The following is a 24,188-nucleotide window of genomic DNA, read 5'->3' as shown; positions in this document are numbered from 1 at the left end:
GTCAGAGAATGGGCCTTACAAATGACCTCGCTCCATCAACTTCAAAGAGTAAGAAATTCTTTTTATGCTTAACCGAACTAAAATTTAGTGTGAGTGCTTTTACAGAAGGTTGAAGGAGTGAGAAAGATATGGATGAGATATCCAAGCCAACAATATGATTTAGTTAAATCTCCTTAATTATCTATGAGCTGACTTTTTTTAGTACTGTGAATGCATATTTTCCACATGTATTTAGTCTCCTTAGTTAAAGAGTCTTTGGAGGGTTGAGAATCTTTAGGATGGTTAGAGTTTTTATTGATCCTATTTTTAGTTTGTTCATATGGTATTTATACCCTGTATATTTTCTGTAGAACTACATTTTTTGTATATACATCTTGAACATGGTATCAGAGTCAGTCCTCCTATAGCCATGCCTCTGTTGAGCATCGGTCATACCTCTGCCTAATCACCGATCCCATTGAGCCTCTGTCGTGCCTCCATCGAAGTGTCTTCGCCGACCTTCTGTCTTGATCTGTTCAACTCCAAGTATCATAGATCTAGATTTGTCTAGCTCCGTCACAACCGCGCAAATTTGGCATCTCTGCTCAACACGTTCGTGTCAGTCAAGCACTTCTATTGACCAAGTCAATTTGCCAAACTTCATTGATCCATCTGCCGAGATCTTCTGTCAGTCGCACGCTTCTATTGAGCAAAAAATTCCCGACAAAGCTCCTTTGACCAGATCCGGACTGAGCATCGTCAACCTTTTGTTCCTCATATCTCGATCCAGACGTGTTGCTTCACGTTGATCTAGTAGAGTCGTTCTCGCCAAGTCGAGTTGAGTTGATCCCACCAAGACGAACCAAGTCGATCCATCCAAATCGAATTGAGTCGAGTCAGTCCCTCCAAATCGAGCCTTGAAAATCCGCTAAACCGATCATGTCAAGCCAAACCAAGTCGATCTGTGTTTACTAAGCTAAGTCGATTCAGTCAAGCTAAGCTACTGAGCCATTTTAAGCCGCTTTGAGTCATGTTGATTCCGCCAAGCCAAGCTACTAAGTTGGTTTTTCTCTTCCCAAGCCGTCAAGCCACATGGAAAAAGATCATGTGTTTCGCCTCACTAGTATTATTCTTGATGGGACAAATTACCTTACTTGGGCCTATCAAAAGAAAAGTTGTCTAATTGGGCGTAAGTTATGAAAAATCGTCACTGGCAAAATTCCTAAGCTAGTTAAGATATCCATTGAGGATGAGAATAAATTCATTGAACGGTTGGAGGATTAGGGTAGTAAAAACCATCAGATCATCACTTGTCTCGGAAATACGTCTATACCTACCATTCATGTATAGTTTGGTGCATTTGATGATGCCAAGAGTTTGTGGGATTCATGTTTACATGTTTTCAGTCCGTTGGATTAGCTCATTATTATCAACTACACAATACTGTTATTAATCTTAATCAGGAGATTGGTCAATCTGTTAACGACTATTTGGCCACGTTTCAACCAATTTGGACATAATTGGAACAAGCTAAAATCAGTCTTGATCATCTCTATCTTATTAAGATTCTTATGGGACTTCATCCAGAATACGAGTCTATCCATGCTGCTTTGTTCCACCGTGGTCCCATTCCATCACTGGATACAGCAATTTAGAAAATCTTGTTTGAGGAAAAACGCCTCGGCATCGCTTCTTCCAAGAAATCTGAGGTGGTACTCCCAAGCACTCATATGTCTGGTACTTCTAGAGTTATCTTCTATAAAAACTATAAGCTCATTGGGCATAATTTTGTTGATTACCCAAAAATCGAGTGCAGACACTGCCACAAACGTGGCCATATTCTGGACAACTGTCCTACACGGCCACCTAGACCGTCGAGACATACTTCAAAGTCTAGACATTTTAAACCCGGTTCTGCCTCTACTGTTGCTACTACATTCTCTATTGAGTCTGAACCTTCTTCGTCTACCTTTCAAATGAGTGACTTACATGACTTGCTTAAACAGATGATTTCATTCAATTCCTCTATAGTTGTGGTTTCTTCAGGTAATCGGTGTCTCCTTGATTCCGCTTGTTGAAATTATATGACTTCTGATTTTTCTCTACTGACTACACCCACTCCTGTCAAATCTCTTCCTCCCATTTATGTTGCTGACGGTAATTGTATGATCATATCCCATGTTGACTCTATTGACACTTCTATGTTGTAGCTTTCCAATACTTACTATGTTCCAAACCTGACCTTTAACATTGTCTCAGTCTGACAGTTGTGTGATCTTGGTCTAACTGTTTCTTTTTCTTATACTAGGTGTCATGTTCAAGATCCACATATGAGATAGATAATTGGAGTGGGTCGCAAAGTGGAAAATTGTTTGAGCTCACATCACTTCAGCTCCTTACTTGTTCTCTTTCTGCTTCTGTCATCGACTCTGCTATATCTTAGTGGCATCTCTATCTTGGTCTTACTTCTTCTGACAAACTCCGTCATTTAATTTCAGCTAAAAATTTGAATAATTTCTCCAAGTTTGTACCTTTTGACTATTTGAATTGCAAACTTACAAAACAACCTGCATTATCTTTTTTCCAGTCCATTTTAATAAGTGATCGGCCTTTTGACTTAGCTCACTCTAATATTTAGGGTCCTACTCCTGTCTCTATTGTCAATGGATATCACTATTTTGTTTTGTTCATCAATGATTACTCTTGGTTTACCTGGGTATATTTTCTTAAACATCGTTCTGCCTTGTCTCAAATATATATTTATTTTGCTAATATGATTCACACTTAGTTCTCTCGTACAATCAAGGTTTTGCATACAAATAACATCTTGGAATATAAGGACTCAAGTCTTCTTTCTTTTCTCGCCCAACAAGGCACTCTTGTTCAGTGCTCTTATCCTCATACATCTCAATAGAATGGGTGATTAGAACGTAAACATCGTCACATTATGAACTCTATTTGGGTTCAACTTCTGTCTGCTTCATGTCCTACAATATTTTAGGGTGAAGCCATTATTACCTCTGTCTACACAATTAATCGCCTTCCTTCGTTTGTCCTTCAAAATGCTTCTCTGTTTGAATGATTATATGGTACTCCTTCTGAGAACCGTGTGTGCGTCTCTGTTGTGCATGTTTTGTTCTTCTCTACCTACATGAACATACCAAATTAGAACCATGTGCACGTCTCTGTTGCTTTCTTCACTACGAAATCAAACACAAAGATTTTCGTTGTTGGGATCATCTCTCTAATAGATTGTGTATCTCTTACCATGTCACTTTTTGGGAGCATACTACGTTCTCTAGTCGACCTTTCATGAGTTTTTCTGGAGTCCCCCTTCTTGTCTTCCTATTGATTCTTTTGATCTTTTTCCTTCGTTTGCATCTTCCCATGATGCTGAGTTTGAGCAATCTGTGCCAGTCTCTATTGATCCTGATCAACCTTCTGTCTTACCTGTGGAATCTGAACCTATCCCTAACCCTACTTCTTCTATTCGACACTCCACTAGGGTAAAGGCACCTTCTCCTCATCTTCGAGATTTTCATTGTTTTTTTACTATCGGTTCTTTGGTTGAACCTACCTCTTTTTATGAGACCAATACTAACCCTCTATGGTAGCAAGCTATAAGTGAAGAGCTTCTGGCTTTGGACAAGATGCACATATGGGACTATGTTGATTTGCTTCCTGGTAAAAAAAACCCATTGGTTACAAATGGGTCTACAAGATCAAGACTCACTCTATCGGTTCTAATGAGCGCTATAAAGTTTGGTTGATGGTTAAAGAATATTCTCAAGATTATGGGATCGATTGTGAAGAGACCTTTGCTCCTGTCACACGGATGACATTCATTCGGAGTCTCTTAGCAGTTGCTATAGCCAAAAAGTAGTCTCTTTTTCATATGGATGTCAAGAATGTCTTCCTTAATGGCGCTTTATCTGAGGAAATATACATGCAATCACCCCCAAGTATCTCTTCCCCATCCTAGAAGGTCTGTCATCTTCATCGAGCATTGTATGGTTTGAAGCAAGCCCCAAATCTTGGTTTTCAACTTTCAATTCCTCCATTGTTCAATTTGGATATACATCCAGTCCTCATGACATGACACTCTTTATGCGACAGACGACTCATGGTATTGTTCTTCTTCTCCTGTATATTGATGATATGATTATTACTGAGGATAATCCTCAGGCTATTTCTAATCTACAACACAATCTTGGTGAATACTTTGAGATGAAGGATTTAGGTTCCCTTAGTTATTTTCTTGGCCTCGAAGTCTCATTGAGCTCTGTTGGTTACTCGTTGTCTCAAGCGAAGTATGCCTCATATCTTTTGGTGCGCTCAAGTATCAATGACTCTGCTACAGCTCCAACAACACTTAATCCCAATGTTCTCTTGATTCCGTTTGATGGCATTCCCCTTGAGGATGTCAGTCTCTATCGTCAACTTGTTGGCAGCCTTATTTATCTGACCGTCACTCATCCTGACATTGCATATGTTGTTCGCATACTTAGTTAATTTATGGTTGCCTACGGACCATTCATTTTACTGTTGGTCTTCGTATCATTTGTTATGTCAATGAAACTTTGGGACATAGACTTCAGTTCTCTTCATATTCTTCCCTGGTATTATCCAACTACTCTGATGTCGATTGGGCTGGTGATTCTACTAACCGAAAATCTACCTCGGTGACTCTTTTATCTCTTGGCAAAGTAAGAAGCAGAGCGTTGTCTCACGTTCTAGTACGGAGTCTGAGTATCGTGCCCGGCTGATGACACGTCAGAGCTTTTGTGGCTCCGTTGGCTTCTTGTCGATATGGGAGTCCCTCAGTCTATCACTATTCTTCATTGTGACAATCGTAGTGTCATCCAAATTGCTCATAATGTTGTTTTTCATGAGCGTACCAAGAAAATTGAGAATGACTGTCACTTTGTTCATCATCATCTCCTTAGTAAAAATTTGCTTTTACATTATGTTTCCACTACTGAGCAGCCTGCTGACATTTTTACCAAAGCATTGCACCCCGGATGTTTTCTCCAAATGCTTAACAAACTCAAGTTGATTCCTACCTTACCACCTTGAGTTTGAGGGAGGGTGTAAATGTATATTTTCCACATATATTTAGTCTTCTTAGTTAGAGAGTCTTTAAGAGGGTTGAGGATATTTAGGATGGTTAGAGATTTTATTGATCCTATTTTTAGTATGTTCATATGATATTTATACCCCTGTATATTTTTTTGTAGAACTACACTTTTGATACATACATCTTGAACAAATACATCAAAGAAAAGCAACAAAATCTTAAAAGGAATTCAAATCAGAAATGAGAGCATAATCCGCCTAAGGGTAATGTTCTTCAATCCAGATCTATGAAATGACTTAATATTAATAAATCTGACATTAAATGTTAGTTTACCACTTCTTTAATGTGTTGTGTTAAATGAAGATAGAAAAGATAAAAGATGAAATCGAGAAAAACAATATATCATTTTGAGGGTGAAAAACATAGAAAAGGAAAAAATCACTCCAAGAGAAAACACACTTTATAGTCTTTGAATATAACATTTTATAAAATTAGCTATTAAAAAGATGAAAGAAAAAACGCAGAAGAAATTGGATAAATTTTTTTTGAAAGCACGCTCAAATTTCATTCCAATAATTCCAAAGCATCATACTCTTTATATCTTCATCCTCTATTATAGCATCCAATATCTCTACAAAAATGCTATAAAAAATCTTAGACTTTTAATAACATAGGTTGTCAGAACTTTCAAAAATGCTATAAAAGGTCTTTTATAGTTTTTCTATTAGTTATCGTATTCATTATTTCTTATAGTGATGAGTAGGGAAGGATTCGTTCTTTTTTTAAAAAATATAATTTTAAAGGGTATGTATAGGTTTTATAACCTCAAGTTTAGAATAAAATGTTTATTCAATTTTAAAATATATATTAATCATAAAAATTAGTATAGAATCTATACCAGCAGAGTAACAAATCATGGAGCAACATGAGGGCAACTATGCTCTCCTTTTGATTTGTTAATTCAAAATTCAAAACTTTTGTAGATTTCCTTTAATTCACCATCCTATATTTTAGAATTGAAAATGTATAATTATCATTATATAAATAGAAAGTAAAATTTTTCCATTCTATAAGGAAATGTATAGCTCAATTTAGACTGTATTTTTAATATCATAATTCAAATAGTAGAGTAAATATTTATATCTTTCATTAGACTAAAGTTACTAAGCATTATAATTATAATCATTGAACTCAATTAAGCTAATCTATCTGATTAAAAATTTTCTAAACATTTTATGTTCCTATTTTGGACTTTGAACACTTTTTACATTTGTTCTATTTTTGTCTTTCAACTTTTAAAATAATCGTTTTAGTCCCTTAATTTTTAAGATGTGTCTATTTTAGTCCTTAAATTTTAAAAACAAATAACCACTTTGATATGTATTTGTATTTTAACATATTAAAACTGCGTGATTTCAAGTCATATAGATACAAAAATCATCATTGAAGGAGTGAATATTGAATAGAAAATAATATACAAGTTAGGGACTAAAACAATCTATTTTAAAAAAAATTTAAAACTAAAATAGACAAAAATTCAAAAACCAAAATAAAATCGACTTAAAAATTTAAAGACTAAACGGTTAATTAAATCAAACATTAATTACCTTATTAATACAGAAACAAACATTCTAGATGAGCTTTAAAAGAGTTGGAAAATTACACTTTTTTTTTTTTTTTTTTTGGATAAACTTGTTTCCCAAGTAGGGTTTTGTTTATTATTAATTAAAAAAAAAGTTGGTAAATATGATGAAAACATGAAGATGTCATAGGTATCGTAATTAATATTTGGGGTTAGGCCAGGTCTTAGCCTTACAAAAATTAATATATAAATTATTCAAATATTGAATAAATTTTCTTCCAAAAAAATATTCAAATTCTAGAATAAGGTTTTCTATGATAATATTATTATTAATTTTGGGTCAAAACTAACGTGTTTAATTTTCAAATATTTGAAACTCTTCCTTCGTTTGGTGAAAATCCATGAAGAGGATGAAGTAGTTGCGATATTTCTTAGTTTTTTTTTTCATCACATTATAATTGACCTCTCCCCATCAAATACATGTTTATTTATATTAATTATATTTTTATGCTTAAGAATACTTATTTTATTTGACAAAACTGTTGAAAATATTTTTTAGCATAGTAAAATGTCACTATCTATGATGATCAACAGTGATAGACATGGGTAGACATCTATCACTGTCAGTCGTCTATCAATGTGTATCACTGTTGATCATGATAGATAGTAACATTTTGTTATATTTGTAAATAAATTGACTCATTTTCTTATATTTCAAAACAATCATATTTATAATTACTAATAGTCTGTTTGGTAACCATTTTGTTTTTTGTTTTTGTTTTTAAAAATTAAGCTTATAAACACTACTTCCACTTCCAAATTTCTTCTTTTGTTATCTACTTTTCACTAATGGTTTAAAAAACTAAGCCAAATTTTGAAAACTAAAAAAAAAAATAGTTTTTATTTTTTAAATTTTGCTAAGAGTTCAACAATTGTACTTGAGAAATATGAAAATCATTGTAAGAAATGTAGATGAAATAGATTTAATTTTTAAAAAATAAAAAACAAAATGATTACCAAACGGGGCCTAAATCATATTAATTTGTGATTCTTTTTTGGATGATTCTAATTCTAGTTAGAAATTTTAGACCAATTGAATTATATTTGTATTTATATAAAGTTATTAAAAAAAGAGCTATTTTTATAACCCATATGGTTGTTTTGTTTACATTAGGATAGTGTGTGAATAAGCATATCTTATACCTAATAATTAGTTTATGTTTGCTTATTAAAATTAGATGATAGCTTAATTAATAGTTGAAAGACTAAAAATGTGTTCAAGTATGAAAATCAACATGTATAATCGTCTAACTAATGTGTAAACTAAAAAGCTAAAGAAGTTACATGGAAAGTTTTGTCATTCAACTTTTAAAAATTATGCATATAATTAGTTCATTTATTTAAAAAAATTTTAATTTTTTTTTTAATTTTCGAAGTTACGGATATTTAATCTTTATATATTTTTAAAAGTTTCTAACAACCCTAGATAATAACTATTTAGTTTTTTATTTTTATATCAAAAATTAAGTTTACAAATATTTGTTTCAAAAAATAAAGTCATATTTCCCAAAAAAAAAAAAATGAAAACTAATTTTTAAAAGATAAACAAAAAAAAAAAAACTCAAAACAAAATCATTATGATCTCAACAAATGAGATTAATACTCTCATTCTTATATTTCATTTAATTTTTACTTCATAAATTTATACATTTTAAACTTGAATATTCAAAGTATCTAAAAATGCTCTAGACTATAGAAGGCATGTAATAAGTTTTTCGACTTTTCATTTTGTATCTAATAAATCTATGAATTGTCACTTTTATGTCTAATAAGTCTTTAGACCTATTTGATTTTTCTTTTAAGAATTCATGAACTATTTGATACAACATCGGGCCTTTAATGTCTTATTAAACACCCAATTTAATTTTATGTCTAATAGATAAATTAATTTTAGAAAATGTTGAATATTCTAATGATAGACCTATTAGACACACAATGAAAAGTTCAAATGACCTACTTAATATTTTAAAAAATATGAGGGAACCTGTTAAACATAAAACTAAAAATTTGGAATTTTTTTTTCCTCTTTTAGTACAACAGAGGTCAAAGAGAATTTAAACTACAAATTTCATAGTTGTTAATACATTCGCATATCTATTGATATGAGTATTTACTTCTTTTATTAAATACAAATATGAAAGTGGCAGGACAAAACATATAATTTAAACTATTTTTTATGGTAGGATTTGATAAAATGCTTATCACATGTAGATTAATGGGCAATAAAGCTATTAAATTATCTCTCTTTTTTTTTTTCTCTCTCTCTCTCTCTCAAAGAAGAAAGAAAGAAGAAAGAGACAATATAGTCAGTTTTGCAATTAGACTTTTAGAGTTTGGTATATAATCAAATAATTTATGTCACTAAAATGGAAAGAATGAATACAAAATGCAGTTGGAGGTTTCCCTCCACCCATCAATAAAGAATAATAGAACTAAAACTATATGCAATCATGGCAAAATAAGATAAGCCAAAACCCATTAATGGAACAATGCCATTTTTCTTAAGCTTATCCATCCCCAAACTCTTTATAGTATAATAGTAATTCAACTTATATATTTATTTACATTAAACATTATCTCAAAAAGCTAATTAATAATTACTCAAAGATGTAACAAGTTTTGATTTGATATAAATGTGTCATAGAAAATCCATTATAATTTCATTTATATTTACGTTCGTATACATTTCTATAATAATTTGCTAAAATAAGTATAATTCTTAATATATGTATTAATTTTCTTTAGATCAGAAGTTCAAATTCTCAGGGATGGATCTTATGAAGGATATACGATACGGATACAATAGGATGCGACGATTCGAAAACTAAGATATCTAAGGATGCGTCATTTTGTTATATATTTTTTTAATATATATATTTCTAAAAAAAGAGGATACTGATATGTTGAAGATACATTTTTTTCTTTTAAAAAAATCTAAGATATAGATAAATTTAACGTACAAGTTAATAACAATAACACAAAATAGAATACAAACACTGAAATACAATACAAAAAAAGCAACATCTAAGATGTTGAAGTACAATAGTCAATAAAATGCAATAGGAAAGTGACTCATATTACAAAGAAGAAGAAGAATATTAGAGGGAGAAGTATGAAGATAAACGAATGACTTATTGTTGAAGATATCCAAATAGTTTATATTTTGTTGGACTTTGAGGGGACTCAAATGTGAAGATGAAGAATGGATGATTCTAGTCTAGGGTTTGGTCTGTTATTTATTTATTTTTCTTTTAGTTTTGGACTCGAGTAATGAAAAAGGGAAAGATTAGATGAGTTACTTGTATTTTTTTCTTAAAAAAAAGTACGCATAGAAATAGATACGTCAAATCGCATACGTATCTGGGAAGTATATGGAAGTATAGATACGTCAAATCGCATGTCAGATACGTATCTGAAAAGTATCTGGAAGTATCGGTATCCGATACGTGTTTTTTGCCTCACATGAAGTATTTGTAATTCATAGGATGGATCTATTAAAGGGCTAGGGCACATGCCCCTAAAACATGATGTTTTGTATATATATATATATTATTTTAATTAAATATATAAAAAAAATTGTATCGTTTTTAAATATATATATATATATATATATATATATATAGTTTGTTTTCCTTTGAAGTTGCTTCAATGGTTAAATGCATAATAACTTTGGTATTGCCGCACCAGACCAAAGTTGTGAACTTTGAATCCTAGGTAAGTTGCTTTTCTTTTTCTTTTTAATTTTGATTGTTTTAATTTTTATTATGTATATTTATTTATTATGTTAATTTCTAGCTTCTAATTTCCAATGGCTCACAAATTTTATATTTCGACTTTTTCAATATTGTATTCACATCATAAATTTATATATATATATATTTTTTTTTATGTTGAAAAATATATAATGTTTAATTTTTAATACACTTAAAACAAACTAAGAAAAATTAGCTAGCATATATATTTTACAAAAATTGATTGAATGATTTTTTATCTAGTTCAATAATTCTATAATAATAATTTTGTAACTTTTCATATATATATATATATATTTTTGTTAAAAAAAATTAATTTTTAACCTAATTAAATATGTAAAAGACATAGTTGATGTAAAATTAATATTTTAGAAATCTATAAAATACAGAAAACAGAAATTCAAAAACCTATTTGACATTTTTTAAAGTAAGAAATTGTATATATAAATACAAATTTAGAAATTTTTAGGTTAAATTTTCTAACTTGTTATACATTTACAATCCATTACATGAAATTCTAGATCTGTTACTACAAATCTTCATAATGAAACTAAAAAATAAAAAATAAAAAAAAAAAAAGTCACTTTCTTATTTATTATCTCATGTTGAATATTATTTATCATTTTCTTAATCAATATGATAAACATCTTTTTAATAGAACAATCGTAAAGATGAAAAATCGAATATTCGATTTTTAAAGAGAAAAATCATATTAACTATTATTGAACTAAACTCATTTAAATAATACTTATCATTTTAATATTCTATCGAACTAATTTTGATAGGGACAATTATGATATTAAAGTACAATTAGATATATCTATCTATCGATATATTCTTTATTGTTATCGTAAACAGAAAGAAACTCGATGATTTTGCCGAATTATCAAATAAATTTAATTTAATTTTTCTAAAAAATAATAAAATGGAAATAAAGAAAAAAATATACAACAGTCAGCACCGGGCTTAATTGACAAGGTCGTAATAGTAAATAAGAAAAAACCCCCCATTGACTTTATTCACGGCTGGGCTATCGTACGACGCGTGGTCCCCACGCACCTACTCCCTCCATAGGATTTGACGAGACTACCCTCGAACTCGACTTTTGTTCCATGTGAAAACTGAAATGTTATGTTATCAATCACAAAGGAGAACGAGCCGATTTTTTTTTTCTTCTATTTTTTTATCTTTTTATTTCACACCGAAACTTTTTGTCGCTTTTGAGTTGGGGCTCAATCGAAACTTCCTCTTCAAGTTTGGGCCAAAAAGGATAAAGTTCGAATAAACTAGGGACCAAAAAGAAAATTAATACAATAATTAGTTTGTTTTTTTTCCTTTTTTTGATAAGGTTACTTATTGACCTTATTCGTCCAATGCTTTTTATTATGACTGTGAATTTTGTGATAACTTTTTCACTTTGTTTTATACTTTATCAATCTCAATAAATTATATAGTACATGGGTTTACAATTGTCTTTTTTTTCCTTAAAAGAACATGTCTAAAAATTGCTTATATATTGGTCTACATCAACTTTAATTACTTTTAAAGAACTTAGGAAGAAGGTCACATTGAATGAAAATCCAACAACGAGTAGAAGTGATTGATGATCAATGATACTCGCTGAAAAAGAAGGGAAGAAAGCTCATCTTGTAACCTATTTACTCACATTATCTATATCCCGATCTTTACATGTTAATTGTCACATCAGCATCTTTTAAGTCAACTAATTTTTTTTTTTTCTATTTGTGAGTGTTCAGACTAGTTTACACACATTTTGACTAATTTCACAGGAAAATCCGACTAATCCTAATATACAATAATTGGGTGTCAAAGAAACTCGTAAGATGTTAAATCTTAGATAGGTGACTATCATGGATTAAACTCCTTAACTCTTAACTTCTTATCAAAGTCATGTCTCCTATTTAACCACTAAACTAATCCTTGATGGTTACGATCAAATAAAAATTATAAAGTTTAAAGATCAAATAAAAACATTTACCGATGATACAATCATTTTCAAAATTTTAATATCAATATATTTCCATTCATGATAATTGAGAAATTATCAAAATCATCTTCATTTCTATCTCTTTTGGTATTTAGATTTGGTAATAGTTGGTTATTGTTTAATATTTAGATTTGGTAATAGTTGGTTTTTGTGTAGGTATGTTTCTTTTGATTAAGATAGAGTTAGTTATATTTTGAAAGTTTATATAAGAGTGAGATAAAGAGTGACGTATATCAAAATTCAATTAATATAAAATAATAATAATATTATTAACTAAAAAAAAGGATTAATGATGTATAATTAAAGACAAGAAAAAACAGTAAAGTCGACCAATTGGAAGATGTTTTCGAATGATTCTCAACAACTACAAAGGTGGGACCCACTTCAGATCAAAAAGGTCAACTTTAGATAGAAGCAAGGATCTTGATCTTCCTAAAAATCCGCTTTTTAAAAAAAAGGTATGCGTCATGGACGGTTATGATCGAGGGTGTATTATAATAATCATAGAATTGAGATAGAGGATAATTTATTTAATTTAGGGGGTTGGAGATATGGAGCTTCTAGAAGAGAGAACAAAAATATTGCAATCTCACCAACTTTTGGTTTCATTTTGACGGAGTTATTTTTTCTGACCAAATCACTAAGGAAAAAATGGCTGCATCTTGTTTCCAATCTTGGGGTTTTTTCTCCCTTTTGGGATTTAACCTAATTTTTTTAATTAAATTTTATTTTACACCATATGAATATGATATAATATTAACTTTACATTTACCTATGAGCTCAGGTTGTTGGGACAATCGACGTACAAAGCAACTTCGGAACATGTTTATGCTATTAATGGTGTGGGTTGTGATTTGTCAGAACTGAAGCTATTTGGTGGAGGAGATTGTCTCCTTGTCACTGGCTACCCGGTGGAGTTTGTAAATCTCTTTTCTTCCTTCTTTGAAGAAGTTGGTAGGGATTCTTTTGGACTTCCGATTCATTCTCCTGTGCTATTTATTAGGAGCTGTGTGTTTGAGACTCTAGTGTAGTTTATAAATTTCTCTTCCAAAGAAAATGTTTTTGGATAATTAGTTATTTAACATGGTATCAAAGAAGATGATTTCAAAAATCCTATGTATAAACTTTTGCAAGCACACGAGTAAGGGGGAGTGGTAGATGATATAGTCATTTGTATAATTTAACAATCACCTTTCAAAATTGACTAATCTATTGAGTTTTTTTACAATGTAGACGAAGAACTAAATTTTTCGACATGAAAAAGTTGCTAATATCTTAATTGTTGCTTAGTCGTACTCAAATTAGTTATATAACAAATAATTGAAATACAAGCTCATTAATAATATTTACGACAAAGTGGCAACATGAAATTTATTTACCTAATTAAGACATGTACTCTTTTTCTTTTCCCTTTTTATGAATTTACTAATGAATACAAAACTTAAGATCATAGAGAGAAAATTACTTTCACAATTAATTCAATAAAGTAAAGTTTAACTAGGATTATTAAAAATATTTTTTTCTAAAAAAATTTATTATTTATTTTGTTTTACATAGAAGATAATGGAGAAAAACTTAGCACATACATCTGTCAGCATGGAGATTCTTTCAACTGACTACCCAAAAAGATCAGTTTCTCTCTTCCTTTTTGCATTCCTCTCTCTTATTTGTCAAAAATTTGATGATGAAAAAACAATAGTTTAGTTGGTAAATATTTCCAAAACGAAAATTCATTTTGAAAAAAAAAAATCCACCAAAATACATCATTATTTGAGAAATTTTTTATAAAAATAGTAAAAAAGACACTAATAAAATTTTATTAATGATAAATTTCTATCAATTTTCATCCTTGATAGACATGATAGACTTCTATCAAACTCTATCAATCTCTATCAAAGATGATTAAAATTTTTCTATTTTTAGAAATTTCTCTTATTATTTCTATATGAATGTGTAGCTAAAGTAAACCTGACTTGATAATTGATATATACTTTTTCTTTTGAGATCGATGATTCAAATGTTCTGACTCTAAAGAAAATTAATAGTGTGCAAGTACAAATAAATACCACAACATTTTTTAATAGCATTGTAAAACAATTATGGTCTAAAATAACCAACTTTAATAATTGTCTAAAAATAAATAATAAACTATATTTAGAAAAACTTGGAAAAAAATGAAAATATAGAGGAAAGTTCTTTTTATCATCTCTCATTATAGATTTTCAAACCAGATCACAAAATCAACCAATAATTTATTTCCTTTTCCTCCTTTCCATTGTCCTTCCAAAAAGAAAAACTAAATAAAATTAAAAAAATATATGTATATTGTGTGTGATGATATGAGAAAATGCAAGAAAGTCAAAGGGGGGTAGCGACGTCAATTTGGCTTTGAAAAAACCAACTTTTATAGACTTGTGACCATTCCCTCCAATTTCATCCAACACTATACCATATTGTTTTCTTTTTAAATCTTTTAAAGCAATAACCTTTTTTCTCCATTTCATTTTAATAATATATACATAATTCAAAGTCTAAGGTTTGAATCTCCCACTTCGTATATTATTGAATTAAAACAAAGTGCAGATGCACAAAAATTCAAAAATATTTTTTTTAAAAAGTAAGAAAAGTTTTTCATGTGACAAGTTATTATTGAACAATTCAGTCAGATGTGTATACTTTATTGCACCCATTTTCATATATCTTTCTTTATTACATAGTAAAAAAAAGTCCAAAAATGTTTTTTTTGAACAATACTTACGTGTAGCCCAAGCTGTACCCTTACTCATGCATCCTCTTCAATAACAAAGGAAACTTTTTTAAGAAATATCTTTTTTGAAAGATAAAAACTTGTCATATTGCAACTTGAGATCGAATACCTAGATTTGGGGGTGTACATGGATTGGGTTAGATTGGGTTGAGAGTGTTTTTTGGACCAACTTAAAAAATTCGAGTTGATTGGGTTGACAATCCAAGGTATCCAAATAAAGTCTCCAACTCAACCCGGATTGGGTTGTCGAGTTATCATTTTTTTTTCCTTTCAATTAAAAATATGTGAATTTATCTATATAACACCTGACTAATAATTAAAATATCATAAAATTCAAATGTTATATACAAAATATCTATGATATTTATTACAAATTTTAAACAAAGACAAATATCATAACAATTATAAAAGAAAATATTAAAAATTTACAAATTAATCAATACAAAGTAATCAAACTTTAATTAAAAAGAAATATTTTTTTATTATTATTATATATATAATTCAGGTTGGGTTGGATCAACAGAAAATTTTTTTAGCCAACTCGCGACCCAACCCAACCCAATCCAACAAAAATAGAAAAAGTTTAACACAACTCAACCCAATCCAACTCAACCCTTATATTTTTTGTTGAGTAGTTTAAGTTATTCACGTTGTCAAGTTATTTGAACACCTCTAACTTGAATAAGTGGTACAAAAATGAGTACAAAGTGAGATGCATAAGTATTTTTCTATTTATTAAAAAACATAATAAAAGTTTTATCGTATTATAAATATTGATTGGATAAAGAGCAATGATTAAATGTAATCTAAACTGCACCTAACTCATATAATCTCCATTTCTTTATCACACAAAAAAAGAAATTAGAAAAAAATTAAATTTTAAAAAAATAAAACTATCACCTGACAATATTTTATTGGATCATATTTAAGATGCACCAAGATAAGTGCATCCATGAAAGCACCCAAAAATTTTTTTATCTAATTATTTTTGGATTTAAAATAATTTCCTACTCGGTATTGTGGAATCATTCTAAAACAAAAAAAAACAAAAAAACAAAATTTTTTTTTTTTTTTTTTTTGAGGGCCATTGAAGAAGTTGCATCCCTGTTTCTCTCTCTTTTTCTGTTTAAATACTCCCTCTTCTCTCTCTTTTTTCTTTAAATACCAAAAACCCATTTCCCAATTTTCTTCAAATTCTCTCATCTAATTTCATCTTCTTTCCACCAAACCATTTGATTTTTTTTCTTCAAAAAAAAATTCTTTGGTTTGTTCGTAAACTTCAATACTCAAAATCCAAAACCCACTTTTCAGTTCATAAGATTATTGTAATTAATGACGATGAAGAAAAAGATTACATGGAGGTCATTTCTGCCACCCATCTGCGGCGGCGAGTTGCCGCCAAAGGCGACGAAGAAAGTGGCGGCGAAACAGAGTTCTTTCACAAGAATTTCGCAGCTTGATTTAAGCAATCCAAATTCTCTTCTCTCGGAGGATCTTTCCATATCTCTAGCCGGCTCTAACATTCATATGTTCACTTTAGGAGAGATTAAGGTCATGACACAGAGTTTCTCCACCGGAAACTTCATCGGAGAAGGCGGGTTCGGACCCGTGTATAAAGGATTCATCGACGACAAGCTCCGCCCCGGCCTCAAGGCTCAGCCTGTCGCCGTCAAGCTCTTGGACTTGGACGGCACTCAGGGCCACCGCGAGTGGTTGGTAAGTCTTATAAAAAAATAAATAAATAACTTTAGCTCTGATATCATGTTATATATATATAATTCTTGAATCTTATTTTGTTTTTTCAGACGGAGGTGATATTTTTGGGACAATTACGAGATCCTCATTTGGTGAAATTGATTGGATATTGCTGTGAAGATGAACATAGGGTGTTGGTTTATGAGTACATGCCAAGAGGAAGTTTAGAGAACCACCTCTTTAGAAGTAAGTAGTTGTTAATTATTTTAAATCAATGCCTTCATTTATCTTAAAAATTATCTTCGAAATAAGTCGTAGTTGCAATTGCATCCTCAAACTTTCCGTTGTAAAATTTGAGATCTCGAACTTAAACAAATGTTAAAAATAAACCATTCTCAAATTTTAACTTCTACCATTATATAAGTTTGAGAGCCTAATTTTGATATTTGCATAAGTTAAATGGATGAATTTTTACCATTCAAGTTTATTTAAGAATTGTTTGTGCATTTTTTTTTTTAAAAAAATTATGAATGGGTTATTGATATATATATATTTTTTTCGTTGGGAACAGGATTTTCAGTGTCATTATCATGGTCAACAAGAATGAAAATTGCTTTAGGAGCTGCCAAGGGATTGGCCTTCCTTCATGGAGCTGAAAAACCAGTAATTTATAGAGATTTCAAAGCTTCCAATATCTTGTTGGATTCAGATTACAATGCAAAGCTTTCAGATTTTGGGTTGGCTAAAGATGGCCCTGATGGAGATGACACCCATGTCTCCACCAGGGTTATGGGTACCGAAGGTTATGCGGCTCCTGAATACGTTATGACCGGTAAGTTGAATTCTTAGTTAATTTTCACATTCGATTTTGAAAAAATTGGTATATAGTTGGGTCATTGGGAGTGTCAAAGCTTTTTTTCGTTTGATGGTGATTTAACAAAATTTTACGTTATTTCTTTTGTTAGGTCATTTGACGGCCATGAGTGATGTGTATAGTTTTGGAGTAGTACTTTTGGAATTGTTGACTGGACGACGGTCACTCGAGAGGAGCCGACCACATCGAGAGCAGAATTTGGTTGAATTTGCACGGCCGATGTTGAATGACAACCGGAAGCTTTCCCGGATCATGGACACGAGACTGGAAGGGCAATACTCGGAGTCTGGAGCGAGAAAGGCAGCGGCATTGGCGTACCAATGCCTAAGCCACCGCCCAAAGCAACGACCAACGATGAGCGAAGTGGTGAAAATCTTGGAGCCACTCAAGGACTACCAAGACATGCCCATCGGAACCTTTGTTTTCGAGATGCCGGAGAAGACTCCGGCATCGAATGGTCACCATAGACAAAACCACGACCTTCGACACCCTAGATCACCGAATTCGTTGTCAGAAAATGGGATGAGCAATGGTAACCGACGGCCGACGAGCTCCCCGTTGCACCCCAGAGGTGGTGGCCGGAGACAGTAGGGCCGTTGGATTTGGAACACTTCCTGTAAATGACCAAATATGTAGATAGAGATTCATTGGACATACTTGCAAGTTGCAAAAGAGAAGCTGTGGGTAATTTCAATTGTTTTAATTCCTTTTTATTTTCTTTTGGTGATTTTGTTTTTATTTTTTCAATCCAATACAAAACGATTTGATCTGTCTTTGGGTAATTCAAATCAAATGCAATTTTATATATAGGATTAAATTACACATATATTTGAATTTTTACATTTCTTTTAACTTTTTTTTTTTTTTTTTTACAATATATATGTTCTCGAAATTTTAAATTTGTATCTAATAAATCATTGACTTATTCGACATGTTTTAAAATAGGCACAAACCTACTAAACTACAAAGTTATAAATTTAGGATCGTCCTATTAACCACGGAATTTAACTTTATATCTAATAGTTATTAATGGTCAAGATTATTGAGAGAGAAAAAAAAAACGAAAAGGACCAATTCAAATGAGACAACTCACCAAAGATTTGTTTACCAAAGCAACAATAATTTCAACATTGTAGAATACAGCTACAACTTTTGGCCAAATAATGTTATTATTAACCCTCCACTTTGGAATTACGAATAAGTAAACAAATTTTAAAACACGTTTTTAACTTTATGAAATGACTATTTTAGCCTCATAAAGTCATCTATTTTAAAAATGGAAGGTATATTCTTTTGGTCCAACAGGAGATTTTATCTCAATTTAGCCGTTTAATTTGTATTCTAGATAGTATTTCAAGTAACATTTTAGTTCCTAAACTTTGGTTTGTAACGATTAGTTCATGTACTTTCAATTTTGTAACAATTTAGTCTATAAACTTTAGTATGTAATAATTTAGTCTACGTACTTTTAAAATTGTAACAATTTAATCCTTAATATAGAAAAATAACAACATAAGTTAGATGTAAATTTTTAATACTGTATGTTGTAAACTTTGTACTTTGTAAAAATATTGAGTCTCTAATTAGTTTAATGGTGTTTATTTATGCCTTAACATTAATTTCTTGAATAGGGACTAAATCGTTATAAATTTAAAGCTAAAGACTAGATTATTACACAATAAAGTTCATGGACTAAATGGTTACTTATATGAAAATTTAGAGACTAAAAGTGATTTTTAACCACAAAATAAGGGTATTAATGTCAAAATTAGCTGAAAGGTAATTGTTATATACACTTTCTCTCGAGATTGATCAAAGAGTTGATCCTTCGTCTTGAAATTATTTTAAAAAATAGGAGTATGAAAATTTGAACCTCCAAACTAATATTGAAAAGTTTATAATTATGATAGTATTTTAATTATAAGTGCATCACCCAAAAAAAAAATCTTGGATAAGAAATCATTTTGATGTTTGTTCTAACTTTTTAAAAGTATTGTTGAAGTGCTTTTCATCACATGACATTCACACTTCCAAACTCAAAACTTTCTTGTAGTGCTTTTAGCTTTTTCTTAATTTTATTTAAAGAGGAAAGAAGGAACAAAATACTTTTATGTTGAGTCCAAACGTTATAATTTGGAGAGATAAAACAAATGTATGTTATAAGCATTTTTAGAGTAAAGTGTATGGAAAAACTTATTGTTTAATCATAGAAAAATGGTTTTAAATGATAAAAATGTTAAAAATATTTTTAAATATAATCAAATGTCACGATAATGATAGATATTAATAAACACAGATAAACAATAATATTTTGATTGATTTTGTTATATTTGAAAATAGTCATTTGTTCTTGTTCCCTTTATTATGGATTGGTTTTGTATTTAAAGGGAACAAGATTTTGATCAATTCAGCTTTTTTTTATAGCAATTATGTTTCCTATATCTTATCAAATAACCTAGAGTAAATATAACATTTTATATTTGAAATAATACGATTTTATAATCTTAAAAGTATAAATATATGAATAATTGAAATCATGACCTTCTAATCCAAGTTTAAAATTAAAATTACCGAATTAATTTACTTCTTTTTTTTTTTAATTACCATTGAGTTATTAGCAGTTAATTTAATAACTACAACAATTTCAAACTAAAGCGAATTCTTTTTAATGATATTATTTGTTCTTGGTATGATGTTTTAGCATGTCACTGTTTTATTTGATCAATTTTACATTGTATTTTATTAGTTGATGATGTGACTAAATGTACTATAAGCTTTTTTAAAAAGGTTGGAACAGCCATGGTGTTCATTAAGAACCATAAACTTTATTAAGAATAAAGTGGATATCTTAATTAAGCCAATAATTATTTAGATTCACACAACACTTTACAAGAAACTCAAAAAAGGAAGAAAAACACAACTTCATAGAGGCTTTGCACTTCGATTAATTTGGGGTGGATATCTTAAAAATAATTAATTAGCTTTTTAAGTGTATAGCTTGAAATTAATCGGGTTGCCCTCGCAATGAGAATTGTGACACCCCAAATTTTTTTTTTAAGTAATTTACATTTAATTATCTTAAATTATTTGGGAGGTATTTTAAATTTCGAGGTTGAATTGGATTATTATGTAAGGATAATTTAATTTTAAAATTTTCTTTGACGAAAGATTTGGAAATTTAAAGAAAATTTGGTTTTAACTCAATTTTTTTATTCCATTTGTGAAATTGAATTAAATTTTGGAGATTTAGAAGTTGTTTATAATTTTAAGAAGATAATTGATTTAAATCAATTTTATAGGGTAATTGATTTAAATTTATTTTTGTAAAAGGATTTGGGGGTTTAAGTTGGAATTTTGAGAAGATATTTGGAATTTGAAAAGGAAAAAGGAAAAGAATTTAAAATTTATATATATTTATATATATGTGTTTTGGAATTAAAGAGAGGAAAAAAAAAAAGAAAAAGAAGAAAATAAACAAGTAATCACGTGACCTCTCTTCAGTTTTCGCCATCATTGCATCTCTGATCGTTCCAGCTCGTGACCAAGCACCACCAAATCCACCATGATCGAGCTGCGTCGTCAGCCGTCCGCATCACCTCCTTTCCACGCTGCTTCAAGACCCACACTGTCGTCGATTTCTTCGCGCCACACCGCCGTTGTACAGAGCTCTAGCCTCTGACACAGTTGATGGTACAACTGACCTTTAGACAGAGGATTATTGATGTTCAACAGGATAATCTCTACCTTATTGGTGTTGGGGTTGATGCCTTAAATCTCGGAGGGTATTATAGTTTGTAATTGTATTATACAAACATCTTATTTATTTAATAAAATATATGATGTTTTCTTTCAGTTTTGTTGCATTAACCACAAACCAAGAAATTAAGATCCAAGATTATCTTGTAGCTTAAACATGAATGTAGAGACATATGGGTGGATCATGTTTAAGTGATAACCTAAATGGTCTATAGTAGATGAAAAATATTGGATACCTTATCTTAGTGACACTACGAGTATGACCCACTTTGTAGATGTTACAATTGTTATAGAGTTATACAAATTATCTGATCCTGATCATTCATTGAAGACGTGTGAACGAGGATATTCAATACAAAGGAGTTTGTATAAGACTGGACCACGAAATGACTAGTCTCATTATATAATGTTGTTCATAATAGAGACTTACATTTTACTAGGATGACCATAGGTACATGACCTGAATCCTTAGTGAGTTGTGAACTCCTGCCTATGAAGGCGGTCCTTTGATTTGTATGGGTGAGAATGGTCAGATCGTCAACTCAATAAGTCTACCATTAATGTAACTATAGGGGAAAATGATAATTTTGGCCCAACCGTACTTACGAGCAATTTGTGAAAGGTCAGCATACTGTTGACTAGTTATATCCAATGGACACAAAAATATATCTGTAGTACGAAGAGTGAAGCTGTTGGTCTTTAGTGGAGTGCCCAATAGTTACGGATAGTGACTAATTTAATTAAAGAATTTAATTAATTATTCACGTACCGTTGGAGCTTCAATTTACAGGTCTACGAGGTCCCCTCGGTAGATCAACGGGAATAAATGAGAATCAGTTTTTGGACTAATTTGAATTGTTCAAATTAATTGACAGAATTAATTATATATGATATAATTAATTTAATTTTAATTATATAATTACTTTAATGTATTTGATACATTATAATATAAAGAATATTTGAGAGGAAATAAATATTTGAATATGATTCAAATATTAATTATATGAAATTGAATTCATATAATTAAATTTAATATAAATGGGATTTATATTAAATATCATTATTGAGAAAACTAAACTATAGGTCATATTGTATTGGATACAATGTTAAACTATAAGTTATATGTTATATTTGATATAACATATAGTTTAATGTATATTATATGATAAAGTGGTTATCATAATTATATATTAAAGATTTTATTAAAATTAATTTGATTTATTAATTTTAATTTTATCTTTTTAAAAAATAGTTTTAGGGAAGGAGTTAACAACTCCTCATTTTTCTCTCTACAACGTGATAATGGGAGGAGGTGTGCAGTTGCTTCATCTTTTTCCTTTTTGTGTTTTACATGTGTTCACCCAAATAGATTGGAAAATCACTCAAGATGTTGAATTAGTCATTTCTCAATCTATTTGGGTGAACATATCTACCAACTCAAGATCATGTTCCCCACTTCTATCGTTTCCAAATAATTCATCAGGTTCAACATCAATATCACTGTCTTCATCATTTTCAGGTTCAAGAATGACTAAATCTTCAGAACACATCGACGTGTTTATTCAAATTTTTTTAACTGTTAAAGTTGACAAGAAAAGGAGAGTTTTCTGATGGGAAGAAGAGGAAGGGATCGCAACATGGTTTAAGGGACCACGGTAGACGACTTAGGATAATCATAGACCCCGTCCACAATTATCTGGTCAACGTTGCATGACTATCCATGTGGAAGTCTGCATGTGTCAGTCATAGGTGTTGGGATTATTGTCCTAATTCTCCAAGAGTCGCGTTATTTGTAATATACACATTGTTTATGAATAAAATAAGTGTTATTTTATTCTGACATTTACTCATATCCAATAAACAAAGCTTCATGGTTATCTTATGTAAACTTAAGTATGTATATGAGATATACAAGTAGATCATGCCTTAAGTAATAACCTAAATAGGTCTGTAGTATAAGGATTAAGGTGGGATACTTGATCCTAGTGACACTACGGATATGATCCACTTTGGATTTGAAAGTGTTATAAACTTCTACAGATGGTAGATCCTGACCATTCATTTGGAAACATGCGAGCGGGGGGTTCTATACAAAGAGTTTGTATAAGACCAGACCACGAGATGACTAGACTCTATATATAACGTCGTTGATACTAGAGACTTACATCTCACCTAAACGACCATAGGTGACATGACCTCAATCCTGAGTGTTTTGGGAGCTCCTGTCTTTGAGGGCGGTCCTTTGTTTAGTATGTATGTGAATGACCAGATTGCCAACTCAACATGCCTACTTTTCTAGGGACTTGTCTGATTTGGGAGCTGGGAACTCAGTTACACAAGATGGAATTAACTTCTTCCCTAATGTAGGGGTAAGTAGATGGATTTCTCCCTTAAAGACTGATTCTGGGGCTTGAACATAAAGGCCACAGCTTCTCTTTAGAAGAGGACTATGATTTATGTTCATTAAAGGCATCAGTGGTACTTAAGGAGTTAGATGTAACTACAGGGGAATAACGGTTATTGGCGGAGCCATACTTACGAACGATTTATGAAGGGTTGTCGAACTGTTGATTGGTTAAGGTAGACACATGATATATATGTAGTAAGGAAAGTTCAACTGTCAGTCTTTAGTGGAGTG

The 24,188-nt window shown here is 30.6% G+C and overlaps 2 protein-coding genes across 2 annotated transcripts; both read left to right on the top strand.

Annotated features, from left to right (window-relative positions):
• The first annotated feature begins 4,074 nt into the window (after positions 1 to 4,074).
• On the top strand, positions 4,075 to 4,491 carry LOC120072129 (uncharacterized mitochondrial protein AtMg00810-like). Its single transcript, XM_039024542.1, has one exon. It carries the CDS (start codon positions 4,075 to 4,077, stop codon positions 4,489 to 4,491), a length of 417 nt encoding a protein of 138 aa, XP_038880470.1.
• An 11,905-nt stretch (positions 4,492 to 16,396) lies between these two features.
• Positions 16,397 to 18,955, top strand: LOC120070782 (serine/threonine-protein kinase RIPK-like). The gene is made up of 4 exons (XM_039022667.1): positions 16,397 to 16,941; positions 17,031 to 17,166; positions 17,492 to 17,752; positions 17,886 to 18,955. The coding sequence occupies exons 1-4, from the start codon at positions 16,558 to 16,560 to the stop codon at positions 18,383 to 18,385; spliced, it is 1,281 nt and encodes a 426-aa protein (XP_038878595.1). The 5' UTR covers positions 16,397 to 16,557; the 3' UTR covers positions 18,386 to 18,955.
• Positions 18,956 to 24,188: the final 5,233 nt, after the last annotated feature.

The sequence above is a fragment of the Benincasa hispida genome, chromosome 2 (genome assembly GCF_009727055.1).
Source record: "Benincasa hispida cultivar B227 chromosome 2, ASM972705v1, whole genome shotgun sequence".
Taxonomy (NCBI): Eukaryota; Viridiplantae; Streptophyta; class Magnoliopsida; order Cucurbitales; family Cucurbitaceae; genus Benincasa; species Benincasa hispida.
The sequence above is the reverse complement of the archived record's forward strand: the minus strand, read 5'-3'. Positions and strand labels throughout refer to the sequence as shown.

Excerpts from the sequence above, each read along its gene's own strand:
- LOC120070782 (XM_039022667.1), top strand. The coding sequence starts at position 16,558 with ATGACGATGAAGAAAAAGATTACATGGAGGTCATTTCTGCCACCCATC. Across the intron at positions 17,167-17,491 it reads AGAGAACCACCTCTTTAGAA|GATTTTCAGTGTCATTATCA; the intron begins GTAAGTAGTTGT and ends CGTTGGGAACAG. Across the intron at positions 17,753-17,885 it reads TCCTGAATACGTTATGACCG|GTCATTTGACGGCCATGAGT; the intron begins GTAAGTTGAATT and ends TTCTTTTGTTAG.
- LOC120072129 (XM_039024542.1), top strand. The coding sequence starts at position 4,075 with ATGACACTCTTTATGCGACAGACGACTCATGGTATTGTTCTTCTTCTC.